The sequence below is a fragment of the Jaculus jaculus genome, chromosome 22 (assembly GCF_020740685.1).
Source record: "Jaculus jaculus isolate mJacJac1 chromosome 22, mJacJac1.mat.Y.cur, whole genome shotgun sequence".
Classification (NCBI taxonomy): Eukaryota; Metazoa; Chordata; class Mammalia; order Rodentia; family Dipodidae; genus Jaculus; species Jaculus jaculus.
Genome location: NC_059123.1, coordinates 9578501 through 9600231, shown reverse-complemented (window position 1 = coordinate 9600231; position 21731 = coordinate 9578501). Strand labels below are relative to the sequence as shown.

The 21731-nt window shown below is 43.0% G+C and overlaps 1 protein-coding gene across 2 annotated transcripts in view; it reads right to left on the bottom strand.

Moving 5' to 3' along the window:
* The window catches only part of Ptpro (protein tyrosine phosphatase receptor type O), a 263974-nt gene that overhangs the window by 74066 nt on the left and 168177 nt on the right, over window positions 1-21731 (bottom strand). For both annotated transcript variants that reach the window (XM_045139541.1, XM_045139542.1), the window contains exons 5-10: window positions 20578-21015; window positions 17394-17555; window positions 11303-11499; window positions 3516-3636; window positions 2357-2550; window positions 683-794 (exon numbers count right to left, since the gene is read on the bottom strand). In XM_045139541.1, the coding sequence (XP_044995476.1) occupies window positions 683-794; window positions 2357-2550; window positions 3516-3636; window positions 11303-11499; window positions 17394-17555; window positions 20578-21015 (1224 nt within the window). The remainder of the gene's footprint in view (window positions 1-682; window positions 795-2356; window positions 2551-3515; window positions 3637-11302; window positions 11500-17393; window positions 17556-20577; window positions 21016-21731) is intronic.

Below are 21731 nucleotides of genomic sequence, written 5' to 3'. Positions count from 1 at the left end.
AAAAATCATAGTCCAAACAAGAAAAGTTAGTTTATTTAATGGATTTCTTCTTTTTGCCACTTTCTCTGCTGCTGATGTAACTCTGTGATTAAAGGCTCCTGAGAACCTAAGACTGAATTTTTTGAAGCATCTAAACTTTGTACTAGGTGTAAGGACTTTATCTAATTAAGAAGTAATAATAAATGATAAAGATAATCACAAAAAATTGATGCCATTATCTCCTCATTGAAAAAATAATAGGCTTAGAAAATTTGACTTCCTTGGCTCACCAGAGACAAGTGATTCTCTTTCCAACACTTCTTTGTAGACCTTGCAATGGATCCCACTCGAATCAGACATGGCTTAATTAAGAAGGAAATGGAGGGTCCCTCCAACAAATATGGTCCCCGAGTGGATAAAATCAATTGAGCACGCAGTATGAAGCTGAAAGCTCTGCCTGCTACATCTCTGTGTTCTGATCAGTCCCAGCTAGGGACACATGCCAGGGGCAATGACCCTGGATACAAATAAGTCAAGGGCATCAACTGTGAATAAGAAAAATCATACTTTAATTTTGAGTGGCGAGCTATTATCAAATCATGGAGGAGGAGGCTCAAGCATATTAGGTAGCCTGAAGTGGGTGGATGTTGAGTCTGTTTCTGGGCGACTTCTGTCCCGTGGGAACCTTTCCCACACTGCTCACCTGTGACAAAGCTGATGGTGGAACTGTCGCAGCAGCTCAGTTCTGGATCGCCCCATGTCACCATGGTAACTCGAAAGTTGTAGTACCACGCCGGCAGCAGATTGGCTATTCTCTAAACGAGAGGTTAAACAGGTCAGGGGACAATAGACTGAGGAGAAGGTAATATTTGTTGAGTATGTTTACTTTCATTAGGTCATAGAAAAAAAGAGTAAATATTTTCAATTCCCTTCTTTGTGTCTTGTATTTCAAATTCTTCTGGGGACAAAGTAAGCCATAAAGAAAATGAAATAAAACATATACCCTTAAAAAGATAATACAGTCAAATATTGGTATAATTCTGCAATGTCTTAAAGTATAATATGCAATGAAATCACATTCACTTTTGTAAAATTTGATTTATTATTTATTTATTTGAGTTAGAGAGGCAGGTCTCTCTCTTTCTCTTGATCCATATATACAGATGGACAGACACAGAGAAAGAGAGAGAGAGAGAGAGAGAGAGAGAGAGAGAGAGGGAGAGAATAGGTGCCCCAGGGCCTCTGTCCACTGCAAATGAACTCCAAAAGCATGTGCCACCTTGTACACCTGGCTTACATGGGTCCTGGGGAAACGAATCTAGGTCCTCTGGCTTTCTTCAGGCAAATGCCTTAACCAGGAAGCCAGCTCCTTAGCCCCAAATCACACGTATTTTTATTGCCCTACTTCTAAGGTAGCCCCTCCCCCAATCAGTGATGCCCTCTTCTGGACCACGCTGGGTGCCAATGATCACAACAGTTATCCGCCTACAGAGCCACTTGTACGCCCTTCACCACAACCCACACATAACCTGTGCTTTCAAAGAGTTCAGGTCTCAGAAAGGGCAGCATCACCTGTGCCCCAACAGCCATTTACATGGACTGGCAATGTAAGGATGGAACAATTTCAGGATGCTAAGCTTCCCTGCTGGAGGCAACAACCAACGCCATGTTGAAGGCCTCAGGGAAACTCCTGCGCTCCCTTCCTCCGGAGCCCGGAGGAGAAGTAAGCATTCTTATCTCTGCTCTGCTTCGAGAAAATTCAGTAACAGAAGAATAAATTTCTCAAAGTTTTTTTTTTTTAATTTAATTTATTTATTTGCAAGCAGAGAGAGAAGAGAGCAGATAGAGAGAGAACGGGCATGCCAAGGCCTCCAGCCACTGCAAACAAACTCCAGATCCATGTGCCACCTTTTGCATCTGGCTTACGTGGGCCCTGGGGAATCGAACCAGGGTCCTTTGGCTTCACAAGCAAACATCTTAACTGCCAAGCCATCTCTCCAGACCTTAAAATATTTTTTAATTTTTTTCTTTTTAATTTTATTTATTTATTTGCAAGCAGAGAGAGACAGAAGAGAGACAGATGGAGGGAGAATGGGCAACAAAATAAATTTAACTAGGGATGAAAACTAGCTTTGTGCAATCCTGTCTCTCCCTCCCTCCCAAAGCTACATGCAAAATCCTGTATTTTCAGAAACCTTGAGTAAAAAAAATAAAACCACTGCCACCAATAGAACAATGAAGTTGGCTCTTCGAAGTACCCAGCTCCCTAGACATATTTCCAAAATGCTCTCATTTACAGGTAACACTTTCTGACACACCTGGCGAGGGGCACTTTGTTTTACGGCAGGAGAGTGTGAACTGGCTGGGGGAGGCTTACCACAGATGCAGTTAAAGAGATGCTCGCTGCTATTTCATAGTAGGTTGTCCACTCTGAGGTCATTGTTGTGGGGTTGAAATAAAACATCTCCACCACATATTTTCTGAACACTCCTAAGTAAGGTCTGGTCCAGCTCAGGACCACTGCTCTTGGACCCAAGGGGTAGACCATTAAATCCTTTATCCCAGTGGGAACTAAAGAGAAGGGAGGTGTAGAGTGAAAAAGGCAAGAAAACCAAGAAGGACTGTTCAATAAATATCTTGCGGTGGCTTCAAACTTATGTTTAATCATCAGTATTTACATATTTTTAGACACAGTCACTGAAATAAAACATATACCCTTAAAAAGATAATACAGTCGAATACTGCTGTAATTTTGCAATGTCCTAAATTATATTATGCAACGAAATCACACTTCTGCTTTTTCCACAGTAGGAAATGGAAGAGCATTTTTGAACTGTACAATTCTCATTACACAAGGTTCCACATTGGCAAATTAATGAGCCATGAATCGAGAATATACCCTATTCTGCCTGCTACAATTGAACCTATCTTGAACATGTATGGAGTTCTGTTGTTATTCCCTGATATGTAGCATTAATACTCTTTATCTACTATTTAGATTATTTTGGATATAAGTGACTGATCTACCTATGGCTATAGATTTATGGGAGAATGTGTATAAAATAGAAACATGTCCTATGCCATTTTATATTATGGGATGAGCACATCTATGTGTTTTTTAATATCCTTGTGTGTGTGTGTGTGTGTGTGTGTGTGTGTGTGTGTTTGTGTGTGTGTGTGTTGTCCTAGAAGCAATCTCCTAGGGATGCTGAGAAATCATTATATTCTTTTTTTTTTTTTTGGGGGGGGGAGGTTCAAGGTAGAGTCTCACCCTAGCTCAGGCTGACTTGGAATTCACTATGTAGTCTCAGGATGGCCACGAGCTCATGATCCTCCTACCTCTGCCTCCCGAGTGCTGGGATTAAAGGCGTGTGCCACCACGCCTGGTGAAATGATTATATTCTGAAGGTAGGACACGGGTGAAGTACCATACCCCTTGCACATATGCTGACAATGATTGCAGCTTGTCACTGCACCCTCCCAGCCAGCACTCCAACGAGTACAGGTCACTGTGATTCTTGTAACTAACAACTTACCAATGGCAAATGTCACAGGATCTGAAGGTGGTCCAATCAAAGGGCCTTTTCTTAGGTATAGCACCACCTGGTATTGGGCGCCAGGAACCAGATTCTCAATAACAGGTTTGCTTGAGTTTACCTTCAAACCAAACATCCGACAAGGAGTATTTAGAATTTTTAGAGTGTGCTATGGACACAGAAATCATATTCAGGAACTCACTGTGTGACTGCCTTGAAACCCAGTGGCCTTTATGCTGAGGAAAGTCGAATTTCAAAATTGGGATGAATTATCTCTTTTTAAAAAATTTTATTTATTCTCTTGCAAGCAGAGAGAGAGAGAGGGGAGAGACAGACGGAGAACAAATGGGCACGCCAGGGTCTCCAGCTACTGCAAATGAACCCCAGACACATGCGCCCCTCGTGCATCTGGCTTACGTGGGTCCTGGGGAATTGAACCTAGGTCCTTTGGCTTCACAGGCAAATGCCTTAACCACTACGCCACATTCATATTCTGTTGCTCTATTTAGAAGTCCAGTGGATGCTTTCTACGCACCGTCGTCAGCAGTAAGTGCACACACTGGAGACATGCCAGATTCTAACCACAGCCAAACCTCCTTGTGCCACAAGGCTAGCCTGGCATCCTGAATTGCAGTGTTGGCAGATTACACGTAGAGATCAGTGCAGAAGCAGAGGCAGGAAGATCGCCGTGAGTTCGAGGCCACCCTGAGACTACATAGTGAATTCCAGGGCAACCTGGACCAGAGTGAGACCCTCCCTTGAGAAACCCAAATAAATAAATAAGTAAAACTTATTTACGTGGAAGGAGAGATAGATAGATGATAGATAAACAGATACATAGAAACAGAGAGAGAACCACGGATTCTTATCACGGCAAAGAAACTTCAGATGCATGCACCACTTTGTGTCTCTGCCTGTATGTGGGTCCTGCAGAATTGGACCTGGGCTGGCAGGCTTTTCAAGGAAGAACCTTTAGCTGTTGGACCGTTTCCCCAATCCATTTTATGGATTATTTATTTGTTTATTTGCAAGCAGAGAGAAAAAGAAGAGAGAGGGAGAAGGAGCATGCCAGGGCCTCCAGCCACTGCAAAGAAACTCCAGAGGCGTGCCCCACTTTGTGAATCTGCTTTGCGTGGGTCTTGGGGGGAATTGAACCCAGGTGGTTAGGCTTTGCAGGCAAGTGTCTTAACCACCGAGCCATCTCTCCAGCCCCATGGATTTTTTTATATGTATGTACATATGTATAATATTACTCAGAAAAAAAAGACATCCTTGCAAAACGTTGGACATAGTTAGCACACTTTTCTTATTTCCAGAGCAGGGCAAGTGGGGACAAATTATCCCTGGTACTTGCTAATAAGTCCATTTAGCCTAATTGATAAGTTTCAGACCAATGACAGACATTGTGCAAAAAAAAAAAATAAAACCAATAAAATAAGTAGATGAAAAATGGCAGATTGAGTTCCTGAGGCATGATATTCCAAGTTGTCTTGGCCTTTGCACTCATCTGTAAGTGCACATGCACACACATTAGCACACTCATGCTCACTGTCAACACACACACACACAGATATTTAAAAAAGAACAGGCTGGCCGGCCGTGGTGGTGCACGCCTTTAATCCCAGCACTCGAGAAACAGAGGTAGGAGGATCGCCATGAGTTCGAGGCCACCCTGAGACTACATAGTGAATTCCAGGTTCAGCCTGAGCTAGAGTGAAACCCTACCTCAAAAAACCAAAAAAAAAAAAAAAAAAGACAAGAGGGAAAGGGGATTACAAATTTACAAATTCCTAGCCATGGTGACAAATTATGAACACCATGAGACTGCCCCAATTCTGAGTATTTGCTGAGCTGCCAACCCATATTTACACTTCAATCCCTCTGTGCCCCTTTTCCTAATTAATTAATTGACTAAAAATTAGCAGCAGCAATCATTTTAACAGCAATTAAGAAACGAATACATGCTTGTCTTAATGTGCACCCATCTAAGCATGCTAATAATGGTGGTTTTTTAACTCTCTCTCCCTCTCTTGCTTAATCTTCAGTCCCAGTATTTCCATTAGATTCAATTCAAATCTCTATCCAAAAAGACACTGTTTGTTCCTCCCCAGCTAATGAGATTAGAGGGAGATTCACGGGAAAGCTACAGGCAACAGAGGAGAAAGTATTCCATAGTGGAGTTGAAAGAAATGACAGTGAAGGCTCCTCTGATTAGGACGTGGGGCTAGTTCCATTTTCCGTGACACTTTCCCCAACTTCCTTTAGTTATTTATACTGGTTGATCCCCAGTGTTCCTAGGGAGGGCCAGCACAGCCACTCCTCCCTCCTTTCGATCAAAAAGCAGGGCTGGAGGGATGGCTTAGCGGTTTAGGTGCTTGCCTACAAAGCCAAAGGACCCAGGTTCGATTCCCCAGGACCCATGTAAGCCAGATGCACAAGGGGCTTCACATGTCATTGGCTGTGGCTGGAGGCCCTGGCTTGCCTATTCTCTCTCTGTCTATCTCCTATCTCACTCTTTCTCTCTCTATTTGCAAATAAATAAATAAATATAAAATTTAAAAAAACCATCCAGCAAAACCTGAATAACAATAAAAGAGCTAACACTTTTTTTTTAATGCACTTTTGCTATCCTCTGAATTTTGCATGCAATATCAAAAGTTTGACTTATCACATAAGATGTGAGGAGTTTCCCCAAAATAACAGATGGAGACACTAGGAGTTAGGAGGTGCGCAGAATGGCTCAGATTCTCATAGCTGGGAACTGCGAAGATCACGTCTGAAGCCGACATCCGTCACTGTCACCTGTGCTAGGACCATCAGGACGGCGGCACGGTGGCTGTCTCCTGGAATGGCAACGAGCACCGGGAGGAGCAGCCGCGGCTGGGCGGTCGGCTCGCGTGGGTCACGGCCTCTGCTTAGACACTTGCCGGCTGTGTGGCTGTGGGAAGGCCCGCGTGCATTCTGCCTCTTAGCTCTGCCATGTCTTCGTTCACAAAGCTAAAAGATGGGTTTGCCTTTCTGTCTGACTTTTGTCACTTGGTTATTATCTACCGAGGCAGTTGTCAGGACCCATCCGTGGGTCAGGATCACCACACATAAGAACATCGCAGATATCTATCTTTTTTGTTTGTTTGTTTGTTTTGTTTTTTGGTTTTTCAAGGTAGGGTCTCACTCTAGCCCAGGCTGACCTGGAATTCACTATGGAGTCTCAGGGTGGCCTCGAACTCAGGGTGATCCTCCTACCTCTGCTTCCTGAGTGCTGGGATTAAAGGTGTGTGCCACCACACCTGGCTTCAGATATCTATCTTATATGATGAGCCCTAATCCTAAAATTGATGATTGTAAGTCTTTTTTTTTTTAATTTTTATTTATTTATTTGAGAGCGACAGACACAGAGAGAAAGACAGATAGAAGAGGGAGAGAGAGAGAATGGGCGCGCCAGGGGTTCCAGCCTCTGCAAACAAACTCCAGATGCGTGCACCCCCTTGTGCATGTGGCTAACATGGGACCTGGGGAACTGAGCCTCGAACCGGGGTCCTTAGGCTTCACAGGCAAGCGCTTAACCGCTAAGCCATCTCTCCAGCCCTAAAAGTACATTTATTTTGAAGAAGTAACACAGCTTCTTACATAACGCTGATTTCATATCTGTTTATGAACGAAGAACTGTACCGTAGTTGCAAGGAGGGATAACGTTACAACACACATGAAGAGGTTACACATAGCTGCATGATGAAGTCAAATTTAGGTGAAGGTGAGCTCTGTTCCTACAAGGAATGATATTAGCTTCACGAAGTTAAGGTTCAGGTCCACTTGCTCCATCTCCACCACGCACCCAGGACCTGCTCTCTACAGGGAGTTACACAAGAGTCAATGGAGTTGAAAGTGGGGGACACAAGTAGAAAACCTCACAGAAGAGCAAAGCAGTGTGAAAAGCAAAATACTCCAAAGTCTGAAGCATCTTGTATTTATGCCCAAGTGGGAAATTGAGCACCATGAAAATTTATTTCATGCACAATCTTGTTAAAATGTGATGTAAATTATCTTCGGGTTATGTATATGAAATATACATATATATATATGAAATCCAAATAAATAAATGCTTGGTCAGCCTAGGGTCCTGTCCCACAAATAGGTCATTATGTATTCACCAACATTCCAGTCTTCACAAATATTCCAAATCTGAAAACCTTTTCATCTCAAGCATTTTGGATAAAGAATATTCCAGTTGTATTCATTTATTTTATATATTTGAGAAAGAGAGAAGAAGAAGCGGGGGGGGGAGGGAGAGGGAGAGAGAGATTGGGTGCACAGGGCCTTCAGCCTTTGCAAAAGAACTCCAGATGCAGGTACCACCTGTGCATTTGGCTTACATGGGTCCTGGGGAATTGAACCTGGGTCCTTTGGCTTTGCGGGAAAGTGCCTTAACTGGTAAGCCATCTCTCCAGCCCTCCACCTATATTCGTAAGTGTTTGGTTTCAGATTCACTTTGATTTCAGAGATATGTTTTTGAATTTTATATTTAATATAAACTTAGAACCAGTAAATATGGCGCCACAGGAAATACTATCAATCATTCTTTCTTCCTGTGGGTAAGGAAACTCCCGGCGTGCACATCTGTTATTTTTGGGAAACTCCTCATATCTTATGTGATAAGTCAAACTTTTGATATTTCTTGCAAAATTTGGAGGATAGCAAAAGTGAATTTAAAAAAAAAGTGTTAGCTCTCTAATTGTTATTCAGGTTTGGCTGAATTTATTTTATTTTATTTTTATTTATTTATTTGCAAGCAGAGAGAGAAAGAGTGAGATAGGAGACAAACAGAGAGAGAATAGACAAGCCAGGGCCTCCAAAGTTATGGATTGTTGTTTCACAAAGTAAGTTGAAAAGCCAGGTTAGATCTAATCTGGTCAATTGTTTCTCAAGTTCTTTGATTAATGTCCACTTTATTCTGGGCTAACCCTTGAGACTTTTTAAAAATATTTTTGTTTATTTGCAACAAGAGAGGGAGGGAGGAAGGGAGAGAGAGAGAATGAGAGAGAGAGAGAGAGAGAGAGAGAGAGAGAGAGAGAGAGAGAGAAAAGGAAACACACACACAAAGAGAATAGGTGCACCAGAGCCTCCAGCCATTACAGACGAACTCCAGATGCATGTACCGCTCTGTGCATCTGGCTTTACGTGGGTACTGGGGAATCAAAGCTGGGCCTTTAGGCTTTGCAGGCAGTTGCCTAAACTGCAGAGCCATCTCTCTAGCCCCCTTGAGACTTTTCAAACTTACTTTCTTCATCCAAAAATTTTGTGTGTATGTGTGTGTTGGGGCCATGGATAATGGTGGTGTGGTAATAACACAATCCCTAGAAGGCTCATGGGATAGGAAGGGGATAAGAGGGGCAATTAGGAGGAATAAAATATGTCACATAATTGTATTAAAGTCTCCAAGTAGAAAATAAATAAAAATTAAATTAAAAACAAGCCTTGTGGAAACTGAGTGTAAAATGGCATGATAGTTTGGATCGTGTACCCCAAACACAGGCTTTCTGTCCATCCATAATTCTTAAATTGGGGGCTTGGAGTTTTGGAGGTCATTGTACAATGGACCTAGAGCAGCCTTCTCTGGGTCATTGATAACATCTACCAGAACACTTAGCTTTTAGTTCCAATGTGAACCATGCATAATCTGTTACATTACAACGGGCAAGAAACAAACGTGCCTTGGACAGTAGAGTTCTGGGCCACTGTCTATGAAACAGAAACACGGTTTTGTTTTTCCACCAGTGTGAGGCATCGGTTCTATTGGGGATGTGCAGAGAGAGTCAATGAGCCAAATAAGGAGCTGTGAATGCCACTTAAACTGTTTAGCGTACTTACTCCTTACTTTAATTTGAGTCCAGGGGGACGTTCAGCCTCTAGTAAGGGCTTACCCCAGCCTTCTACACCTTTGAGTGCTCCAAAGCCCCTGCTTCTTGAATTAGTATCATCAATTGTAATTTCCCCACAGTTTGAATTTCACAAATGCCCAATTTTCCCCAGAGGAATGTTCAGATGTTTGCCACTTGAATAGATAATTTGATTTTTTCCCCCCTCTGCCTTTAGGGACATAAAGAATGTGTCTGAGCCAGGCATGGGGGTGCACACCTTTAATCCCAACACTCAGGAGGCAGAGGTAGGAGGACTGCCATGAGTTCGAAGCCATCCAATAACATCTTGTAGAGAAAAAGAATAATTCCCGGGAGCATGAGGCATTGGCTCAGTGGATCAAGTACTTGCCCAGCAAGTGTGAGGACCCAAGATCAGAGCCGCAGAACCCACATGTAATCCAGACAGCATTCCCACAGGAGGCAAGTACAGGAGAATCCCGCAGAGCTCGCCCGGCCAGCCGGCCCAGCATTCACAGCAGGGCACAAGAGATTCTGCCTCAAACAAGATGGAAGGCAGGGACTGACACCCACAATTGTCCTCTGATCTCCACACGTGCACTGTGGCATGTGTGTGGCCTTACACATACATAACAGCACACACACAGGTTTAAAAATATAATAAAAAAAAACATCTAAAACCATATTTTTGGAAAATAAGATGGGGCCCCAGCTTCTCGGGGTCCCTGAGAGCCTGGTGCATTCCAGGCGGGCATCACGTTCTGTGTCAGGAGTGATGGGTGGATGCGTGTGTCCACCCTTAGAGGCTGACATCTCCAGTACGTAGCATGTCGTCTCTGGCCCGCCCCTTGCTCCCTCCTCCTTGTGGTTAGCTGGATCCTCTGCAGCTTTCAAAATTCTTTTTACTTGGGATTGGTGAGGAGAAGGGAGTGTTATTTTATTATATTCATTTATTTGTGATCAGAGGGAGAGAGAATGAGAAAGAGAGAGGAGGGGGGAGGGAACGCACCAGGGACCTTTTGCTGATGCAAACAAACTCCAGACATATGTGCCACTTTTGTGCATTGGGCTTAACATGGGTACTGGGGCAGTGAACCCGGGCTGGAAGGGTTTGTAAGCAAGCACCTTTGACCATTATTTTAGCTTTTACATAATTTGGTTTTTTTTTTGGGGGGGGTGGTCACATTACTCTTTTTTTTTTTTTTTTTTTGGTTTTTCAAGGTAGGGTCTCACTCAAGCCCAGGCTGACCTGGAATTCACTATGGAGTCTCAGGGTGGCCTCGAACTCGTGGCGATCCTCCTACCTCTGCCTCCCGAGTGCTGGGATTAAAGGCGTGCGCCACCACGCCCGGCTTCACATTACTCTTTCTTTACCTAAAAGCTAAACGCATGTGAGGACAAATACTGAGCCAGCCCTGCACCCTCCCAGCAGAAGCCATTTCTGCCTGGCTGTTTCCTCCCATGGGAAGTTTCTCCACCCAGTTTCCACATTCTTTCCCCACTACTCTTTTACCTCTTTTACCGTCATTTCCTTCTAGCTTGGGCTTCTGAAATATGGAACAGTAGTTCCATGCTTACTGTTCATCATCATCATCATCATCATCATCATCATTATTATCAATCACTAAATAATAACTTTGCTCTGCAAGGGGAAGATGTTTACGATTTACCTTGAACTCTCGCATCTGCCTCTAGCACGTGACACCAAACCCTCTTGACTAAGACATGGAAGAGGAAGGAACATGGTTTTCTGCAAAGGGAAGGAGCTTGGCTGTGTGTGAGGAGCCATTCCCACTCACTCCCTGCCTCCCCTTGGGGAACACTGCTCCCCACACTTGCACACAAGACCTCAGGAGGATTTGATGCAGTTGATTCCTTACCAGGTGATCTGCTGGCCCCCCTTTGGTCTCTTACCTGAGTACAATACTGTTTCTCCAACCGCTGGCTCTCCTTTTGTTTCTGGCAGGTCAGGGACACCACGGACACAATGGTGCTGTTGTAATTCTCTTGGGAAGACGTCCAGGACATCAAGGCAGTCGTCGAGCTTAACACATGGACGCTCACATGTTGGGGTTTCTCAGTTAACTCCTCAATCCACTCTCCCGTGGAGCCTGGACATTTCAAATCAGAACACAAAGGGAGGCGGTGTGACACAGGGAGCTGGTTGACATAAAAGGTACTGGTTTTAAAAGTCATTGTGGAGCCTGTCTTGGTGGCGCACGCCTTTAATCCCAGCACTCGGGAGGCAGAGGTAGGAGGATCGCCGTGAGTTCGAGGCCACCCTGAGACTCCATAGTGAATTCCAGGTCAGCCTGGGCTAGAGTGAGACCCTACCTTGAAAAACCAAAATAAATAAATAAAATAAAAGTCATTGTGTTTCATGTCTGCCCATTACAAAGAGTTTTTTTTTTAAAGTATTTTATTTATTTATTTACTTGAGAGAGAGGGAGGGAGGGATGGAGAAAGAGAGAGTGAAAGGCAGATAGAGAGAGAGTGGGTGTGCCAGGGCCTTCAGCCACGGCAAAGGAACTCTATACATGTGCCACCTTGTGCCTCTGGCTTATGTGGATACTGAGGAATCAAACATGGGTCCTTAGGCTTCACAGGCAAGTGCCTTAACCATTAAACCATCTCTCTAGCCACAAGGAGATTTTTTTTCCCCAATATTTCTTATTTATTTGCAAACAAAGAGAGAGAAGGGATGTGCCAGGGTTTCCTGCCACTGCAAATGAACCCCAGATACATGTACCACTCTGTGCATCTGGCTCCTCATGGGTACTGAGGAATTGAACTTGGGGTCTTTAGGCTTGGCAAGCAAGGGCCCAAGCTACTGAGCCATCTCTCTATCATGAGAGAGTAAAAAAAAAATTTTTTTTAATTTATTTGAGAGCAACACACAGAGAAAGAGGCAGAGAGTGAGAGAGAGAAAGAGACAGAGAGAGAGAGAGAGAGAGAGAGAGAGAGAAAGAGAGAGAGAGAGAGAGAATGGGCGCACCAGGGCCTCCAGCCACTGCAAATGAACTCCAGACATGTGCGCCCCCTTGTGCATCTGGCTAACGTGGGTGCTGGGGAATCGAGCCTCGAACCGGGGTCCTTAGGCTTCACAGGCAAGTGCTTAACCGCTAAGCCATCTCTCCAGCCCATCGTGAGAGATTTTTTAAAGACCACCATCCATCACACTGTTTCCTCTTCCCATGCTGTGGTCAGCTATCTGCAGGGTTCAGTTCCTTGCCCTCCATCTGGTCCAAACAGCAACACCATGGCAATTTTATTGGGGCACACGTGCGTGGCTTCGGCCTCCGGGCACCTCTGAGTACTGAGGGGAATTCTGCCGCAGCGGGTGTCATAGTGTGGCAGTTCTTCAGTCTTCCTAATTCCTTGGCTCCGAGGTTCTGTAGTGTCTAGAAATAATTGCTTTGAGATTCAAATGAGCTTTGACTATAATCCCATGGAAAAAAAATTAAATTTGGCAGCAGCAGGAATGGCATTAAAGAAACAGGCTGGCTGAGTTCAAAAAGGGTGCCTGGAACCTGGTGATGTTTGAGGGACGACGCGGGTTCATCATTGTGAAAGGTCTGCTCCAAGGTGCCCATCATTAGCTTTGTTCTCCAGAGTGGGAGACGAGCGAGCGGCCCCGTTGGGAGGGGCAGGTTCAGATGCGTGTAAATGACATGAGGGAAATTATAATTCAAGCATGACAATGGCATCAAAGAGATTTGACACCCATTATGAATTAGGCTCTTTTTTGTTTATATGAAATGATATAGTTAAGCCCTTAAATTTTTTATAACAAATCTATGAGATAAGTGCTATTTTTGTGTCTCACTTTTAGATTGAAAACACTGAGGCTGACAGGATTAGGAGAGATGGGATTCACAAATTGGAAGTCTGACTCCAAAATCCATGTTCTTAACACTGCATTGTCCTTCTAGAATGGGATACTCTGAAATACTGAAAAGAACTGGTTATAAAATAGGTTGGAGGCTGGAGAGATGGATTAGCGGTTAAAGTGCATGTCTATGAAGCCTAAGGACCCAGGTTCAATTCTCCAGGTCCCACATCAGCCAGATGCACAAGGTGGCGCAGGTGTCTGGCGTTCGTTCACAGTGGCTGGAGGCCCTGATGCTCCCATTCTCATTCTCTCTCTCCCTCTCTGTCTCTAATAAATAAATAAAGTAAATCTTGAAAAAAAATAGGTTGGCCAGGGTCTTCTCCTTATTATAATTTATGCATCTTTTGCATATGACAGAATGATTCTTGATCTGTCATTGCATCTGTCAAATGGGCTGCATGGAATGTTCAACTGGAAAAGAACCATAGAGATTCAATGCCCTATTTACTCATATAGATACCAAGGCTCAGAGGTTTGCACGCACTTTTCAATGTCACAGAGGTAGTAAGCCTTTATAACCTGGTGGCATGGACCATCCTAAGATAAGGAGTCACTGCAAGCTACACAAAAAGGGGCTTTGGGGCTGGAGAGATGGCTTTGTGGTTAAGCGCTTACCTGTGAAGCCTAAGGACCCTGGTTCAAGGCTCAATTCCCCAGGACCCACGTTAGCCAGATACACAAGGGGGCGCACGCGTCTGGAGTTCGTTTGCAGTGGCTAGAAGCCCTGGCGCGCCCATTCTTTCTCTCTCTGCCTCTTTCTCTGTCTGTTGCTCTCAAATAAACAAACAAATAAATAAATAAATAAAATAAAGGGACTTTGGCATTTCCAGTTAATCCTACATTTTAGTACTGGTGTTGATATATATGAAAGCCACAGAACTGTCTGTGATCAAGTAGTTTTCACATAACAAATACTGAAAGTGTGTCTTTGAGCCAGGCTTTGTAGAACATGACTGGGAATCCTAGCAACTCTAGGGGCTGAGGCAGGAGGATGGCATGTTCAAGGCCGCATTGAGCAAGTTACTGAGACTCAGACTCAAAAAAAAAAATAGCATCGAAGGGGGAGATGGTATAGCTCAGTTGCAGAACTTGCCTGTTAGATGCACATGCCTGAGTTGAATTACCAGTGCTGGGGTGTGGGGAGTTCCCTTCATATGGTTGTAGGAGTTAAATTTAAATATATACCACAATTCTCTTTGGAAAAGCCTTCAGGACTATAGAAATATAAAGCACAATGAAATAACATACATATATCTGAAAAAAAGAATATACATCTTGGGCTGGAGACATGGCTTAGTGGTTACGGCGCTTGCCTGTGAAGTCTAAGGACCCAGGTTCAATTCCCCATTACCCATGCAAGCCAGATATACAAGGCAGTGCATGCCTCTGGAGTTCAGTTGCAGTGGCTTAGAGGCCCTGGAGCACCGTTCTCTCACTAAATGCCTCTTTCTCTCTCTCTCCCTCTCTAATTAAAAATAATCTAAATCTTAATGCGATGAATATTCAGAATTCTAGAATTCTGAAACAGCTTGGTCAGGAAAGTGGGCTGCAAACATTATTTAGCTGATGTTTCACTACACTATGCTAGATAAATTAAGCCAATAGAATCCGTTGCTCAACTACCAGTTTACGTGTAAGTATTTATATCTAGAGTGTGTTTGCTAAGTCAGAGTATACACAGCATACTCAACTACTCTACGCGATTAAGCAGAATATTTTTAAGCACCCCAAATATTCTTTGATTGGTACATACAAAAAATTCTAGTGTCTTTTTTGTTGTTGTAAATGAACAATAAGCCACGTCTCTTTGAAATGATTACATATGTGAGCAGTCTTAACATATTCTGAATGGCACTAGTCATGTGAAGTACTCTTTAGAAGAAAACAGTGTGCCTGACTGATTAAAAATAAGTAATTCTGGGCTAGAGAGAGGGCTTAGCAGTTAAAGCACTTGCCTGCAAAGCCTAAGGACCCATGTTCAACTCTCCAGATCCCGTGTTAGCCAGATGCACAAAGGTAAGGCAAATGTGCAAGGTCTCACATGCCCACTAGGTGGCACAAGAAAGTGGAGTGGCTGAGACCCTGGTAACCCAATCCTCTCTCCTCTCTCTCTCTAAAATAAAAAAAATTAAAATAATTAATTCAATAAATATTTGTTGGATGCATGAAAATGAATAAATAAGCACATCGTATAACCACAATCTAGAGTTTTATAATTTGGTATGAGAAGATTTAACAAATAAAATAAGTTCAGGGAAAAAGATGTCGAGGTATATCCAATACACCTTCCCTCCACGTTATTGATTTGCATACTATATTTTACTCTTGGTCTTTAAAGTATTAGGAATATAATTTGAGCTCAATTTTATCTTTCTGCTGCTAGTGCCTTTCTATGTTTTGTATTTCTATGTTTTGTGGTTTGTACTATAAAACACATTTGAAGCCAAGAGAAAAGAAAGGCTGGTGTGGTAGGCAGCATTGATTGAGTCTCCATGGCCATGGCTGTGTGCTGATGGGCCAGGTCACTTCTTAATGAAGCATTTTCCTCCCCACAGGAGAAAACTAAGTGCTCAAGTTTATCCTCCGGCTGTCCCACATCAGACATCCCCTCACCTGAAATTCACACTCAGTAATTAAAAATGTGGTTTTTTTTTTTTTATGTCTAATAGCTATTTCAGGCCTTTCATGAGTGGTGACAATTTTGGTTCCCTAAAAGTAATCAATGCTATAAAAGAATCTTTTCAATATTGCAGGCTATAAAATAACCTTTTCCCTCTTTTTCTTTTTCTGGCCCTTTCTCCCATTCTGCCCATCTTTAGAGGATTGTTTGAAGCAAGATGGTGTTTGGCCCTTAGGGAAGAAGATATATGAGACAGATTCTTTGCTGACAGACATCTGTGTTTCCTGCTCTTCCTTTTTGCTGATCAAAAAGGCACGTTTGGGGCTGGGGAGGTTGCTCAGTCAGCAGAGTGCTTACCTTACAAACAAGAAGACCTGGATTTGATCCCCAGAACCCACATTTTAAAAAAAAATTCTAGGCATAGTGGTGTGTGTTTGTAATCCCAGCAGTGAGGCGGGGTAGACAGGTGTGTATCTGGGATGATGAGCTTCAGGCTGGCGAGAGACCCTGCCTCAAAATAAAAGGTGGAGGAGGCTGGGGAGATGGCTTAGTGGGTAAGGCGTTTGCCTGCAAAGCCAAAGTGCCCGGGTTCAATTCCCTAGGACCCACATAAGCCAGATGCACAAAGTGGCACATGTGTCTGGAGTTCGTTCGCAGTGACTGAAGGCCTTGGAGTGCCCAAATTCTCTTTATCTCAAGAAAGTAAATAAAAACTTTAAAAAATATACTAATGAAAAGTGGATGGCATTCCTCATACCACTGGACTCCACACACACACACATATATCTGCACCCACACCTCCGTGAACTTGTGCATACACACACACATAAAATAAGAAAGAAAAACACATTTACTATCTTATGATCTAGGTAGCAGATTTCTGACCTGCAAACTTCAAGTCAGCTTTATTTAGTTAAAAGTAGTACAGGCATCGATGCCATTTGTACCACCTTATACCACCGTGAGAGCCTCACTCCCCCGCGGTTTCCTCTTGCAGGATCAGTAGACTTGTCTCTGCGGCCTTGAGGGGACAGTCACTTTGTCTCCTGACAACTGTATGGAGACCACCTGGGCTTCCCCACACTTGGATCTTTGTCTTTTCAGCTCTACAAGCTTGATACTCTAATGAGATTTTCCATGTAATCCTTCCATGCCAAATTTCATTATGGCCTCAAACAAAAGTCATATTTCCCAGACTGTGTCCATGCCCTTGGAGACGTTGTTATGGCTAGTGCAGAAGGTCAATTTAATAAATGTTCAATTATCAACATAGTGTGTGTGGGGGGGGGCAGTGGGATCCTCTAGTTAAATCCCTGGGCAGGTTTGTTACTATTGAACAAACACATATTTATTCTCACGGATCCTTGCCTTGACCTTGAGGAATTCCCACAGTCCCCAAGCCTTGGGAATCAGTGAATCTGAGCGTTGTTAATCTCCCCGGTTTCATTGTGCTAGCTCCCCTTTAAGTGAGAAATCATCTCTTGGCTACTCACTGATGTAGAAGCTGAGGGATTTCGCGGACTGGCTTTTCCGAGCTTCGCAGGACCCCGAGGCACTGAAGGTCCTCACAGACAGTCTGTATTTCCCCGGCTCCTTCAGCTCCACCTCGAATTCGTGAGCTTCTTCGTCTACCGTGAAATACTCAGTAAAGTTCTCTACATGATGCGCAAAAAGACAAAACACGTGACTGACACCGGCCAGGGCCTTGGATGCAGACAAGCGGATAAGGGTTATGAAACAGATATTTAATTACAGACTTCCTCTCTCGCTTTCAAGTTCAATTACACTTCTAAACCAAAGGCACTAGCAGCAGAAAGATAAAATTGAGCTCAAATTATATTCCTAATACTTTAAAGACCAAGAGTAAAATATAGTATGCAAATCAATAACGTGGAGGGAAGGTGTATTGGATATACCTCGAGCAGAATTATATGCACAGTAGAAATGGTATGTTGAGACTTTCTCATCTGGTGTAAAAGAGGAAAAATCATTAGCACTAAATATCTAGCAAGTTCTTATCATAGCATTCAATATCCAAGAAATGATTTAAGATAGATTGACATTTATACCGTTATGGAAAACAAGTTTTTCCTTCATTTATTTTCTTTCACAACTTTGAAAAGGAAGACAAATTTTACATTGCCTCAGATTTTATCTCTTCTGTTTGCAATTTTATTTGGAGCTGTTATTGTCATTATTATTATTGGTAACAACAGCTTTCAAAGCAACATACCATAGTCAGACAAACACATAACTGAACTTGCTTAGAAGTAGGCAGCAAAAAGCTTTTTTAAAATTTTATTTGTTTATTTGAGAGAAGGAGAGATGGTGAGAGAGAAGAAGAGGCAGACAGAAAGAGAGAATGGGCATACCAGGGTCTTCAGCCATTGCAAATAAACTCCAGATGCATGTGCTACCTTGTACATCTGGTTAATGTGGATACTGTGGAATCAAATCTGGGTCCTTAGGCTTTGCAGGCAAGCACCTTAACTGCTAAACCATCTTCCCAGCCCAGTAAAAATGTTTTCAATTACCAGATCCTATGTTACTTAGAATAAATTTAGAAGCAAATAAAAAAAAAACAGATTAAGAATATATATATGTGTGTGTGTGTTCTTCAATTTCATATATATATTTGCAATTCCAAAATGATTTTTGACTCCAATAACTGTGACAAAGTATTTCAACTTTCTATAATATTTAGCAGTGTGTGGTGCATCATCTAAGCATAGAGAATGAATATTGTATCTTATTCTAGTAAATAAAATGGAGATCACCAATAATTTACATCTGAGACTACACAATTCAATACCCTCCCATGAAAATAAAGCTACCATGCTAATGCCAGACTTTGACCAGTTGACAGCCCTTGCCGTCAAAACTGCTGGAATGCGAGATACGTTACTGTTAAAAACAGGCAAAAACCAACCATAAATATCTGCTATAGAACACTTGAGACATGCCACCTGTCTGTTTTTCCTTAGCCGGTGGGCTAAAGTAAGAAGAGCTGGGCATGGTGGTCTGTGCCTGGAATGCCAGCATTTTGCAGGAAGAAGCGGGAGGATCAGGAGTTCAAGGTTACTCTCAGCTAGGCAGGAAATCTGAGGCAAGTCTGGGCCACATGAGACCCTGTCTCAGAAATCCAATTGTGAGCCGGGCGTGGTGGCGCATGCCTTTAATCCCAGCACTCGGGAGGCAGAGGTAGGAGGATCGCCGTGAGTTCAAGGCCACCCTGAGACTACAGAGTTAATTCCAGGTCAGCCTGGACCAGAGTGAGACCCTACCTCGAAAAACCAAAAAAAAAAAAAAAAAAAAAAATTGAAAAGAAAAAAAATAAATCTTAAAAAAAAAAATCCAAGTGTGTGTGTGTGTGTGTGTGTGTGTGTTCATACAAGTTCAAGTGATGGATAAGTGAACTGCAAAACTGTACTAGCTATAGTGAAAACAGCAATTGTTGAACACTTTCTGTTTAGTAGCAAGTCCTCTAAGGAAATCTAAGTGGCGGATCCAGGAGGCACAGGCCACCTTGGACGTGAATATCAGGGGAGCAGCACACAGATCTCAGGCTGCTGGGGAAGGAGTCATTCTTTTTTTTTTTTTTTTTTTTAAATTTTATTCATTTATTTGAGAGCGACAGACACAGAGAGAAAGACAGATAGAGGGAGAGAGAGAGAATGGGCGCGCCAGGGCCTCCAGCCTCTGCAAACGAAGTCCAGACGCGTGCGCCCCCTTGTGCATCTGGCTAACGTGGGACCTGGGGAACCGAGCCTCGAACTGGGGTCCTTAGGCTTCACAGGCAAGCGCTTAACCGCTAAGCCATCTCTCCAGCCCGGAAGGAGTCATTCTATTAGCAAGACTCTTGGCTGCGCAGCTCACAAGTTTGCCTACAAGAAAACGAAACGCCAGGATACTCTAATATTTTATGATGGTTACGTGCTTGGATCAATGTTTCCAAATACCAGGTTTTCCTCGGTGGCTTCTGGAATGTTAAATGGTGAGTAGTGAAATGAACCACCTGAACTTTATAGCTCTGTTTTAATCTATTATATCGGGGATTTTGCTCAGTTCACAGTGAATATTTTATTAAATTCTTCGTGTTCTTTATGTCTTTAGATGTTACCTATCTATATCACTCTTCCTTCCTACGTTTAAATTTAAAAGTGTTGGGTCTGGCTCAGCAGTCAAAGGTGCTTGTTTGAAAAGTCTGAAGGTCTGGGTTCAATTCCCCAGTGCCCATGTAAAGATAGATGCACAAAGTGGCCCACGAATCTGGGGTTTGGTTATAGGAGGAAGAGGCTCTGGAGCACCCATTACTCTCTCAAATAAATAAATATTTTTAACAAGCCAATAAAGTGGACTGGAGAGATAGCTTAGTGGTTAAGTGCTTGCCTGTGAAGCATAAGGACCCCAGTTGGAGGCTCGATTCCCCAGGCAGGACCCACGTTAGCCAGATGCACAAGGGGCACATGCGTCTGGAGTTTGTTTGCAATGGCTTGAGGCTCTGGAGCTCCCATTCTCTCTCTCTTTCTCTCTCTGTCTCTCTCTCTCGGTATCTGTCACTCTCAAATAAATAAATAAACAAAATTGAAAATCTAAAATATTAAAAAGAAAGCCAATAAAGTGTTTCAGTTTCCATTCCTTCATGCCTCTCATTTGACCTCTTGTCTTACATCCTACCTTCTCTTTCTATGAGAATATGGAATCCATCAAAGGCCGTGGGTGGCTTTGGTGGTAGCCAGCTCAGGATCATTTGCACAGGGAAGAAAGAGTCTGACATTGGCCGGTCAGTCCCGCTGACTGTCGCATTCTTTTCGTATTCTACTGGAAGAACGCTGACAAAGTCACCCTCGCTTTCAGGAGCTGCAGATGCTCCGTCCCACCAGTATGACTGAGCTGTTGGTTCATAGTCACTGCTGTTAAAATCAGGCCAACCCGAGGAGGTGTTTCCAGAAGGGATTTCCAGAGCTTCTTGTGTGAAGTGGAAGACTCTGTCTTTTCCTGTTGAGTCTTGTGCTTTTATGAAGGATTCCTCTGGGAAACTTCCACTCTGTTCCTCCCAGTTGTTTTTGTTCAAGTTCACAAAACGAACAGAAATGTTTCGAGGTGGATATGGGGCTGTAAAAGATGGGATTTTCGCCTTTAAGTCATTTTTAACTTTATTGCATATTGAATATTTCCATAAGTGAACTTACCAAATGGAGAGGAACTTCGGTTCTAATGTACGCAAATTGACTCGGACCACTGTGGTTTCAAGTAAACATTCTTTTATTACTCAGTGCACAGTGACCAATATTAGCTCATCAGCCACACATTACACGTGTTGACTTAGGATATTATGCTTGTTGACGTGGCAATCCTGACTTCTAAACAAATAATTTAGCTAAGTATTTTAGGTTTTAACCACAATATCATGTTAAAAAAATCTGTCTGTTTCAGGACCACTCTTCTTTATTTTTTAACTAAAAGCTAAACTAACCCAGTTGTGGTGGCCACATGCCTTTAATCCCATCATTTGGGAGGCAGAGGTGGGAGGATTGCCATGAGTTCGAGGCCACCCTGAGACTATATAGTGAATTACAGGTCAGCCTGGGCTAGAGCGAGACCCTACCTCGAAAAACCAAAAAAAATAAAAAGAAAAAAGAAAAATAAAAAAAGCTAAACTATAATTTACTTATAAGGTAAGTATTTACTTATCAAGGTAAGATGCTCTATGGGACACAGCTATACCTTACAAGTTTGCCTGTGTGCCCATGGAGATGCCAACGCCTATGTTGGGTGTCTGAATCCACTTCTACAATGAAGCATATGACTGGGCAATGACTATGAATTAT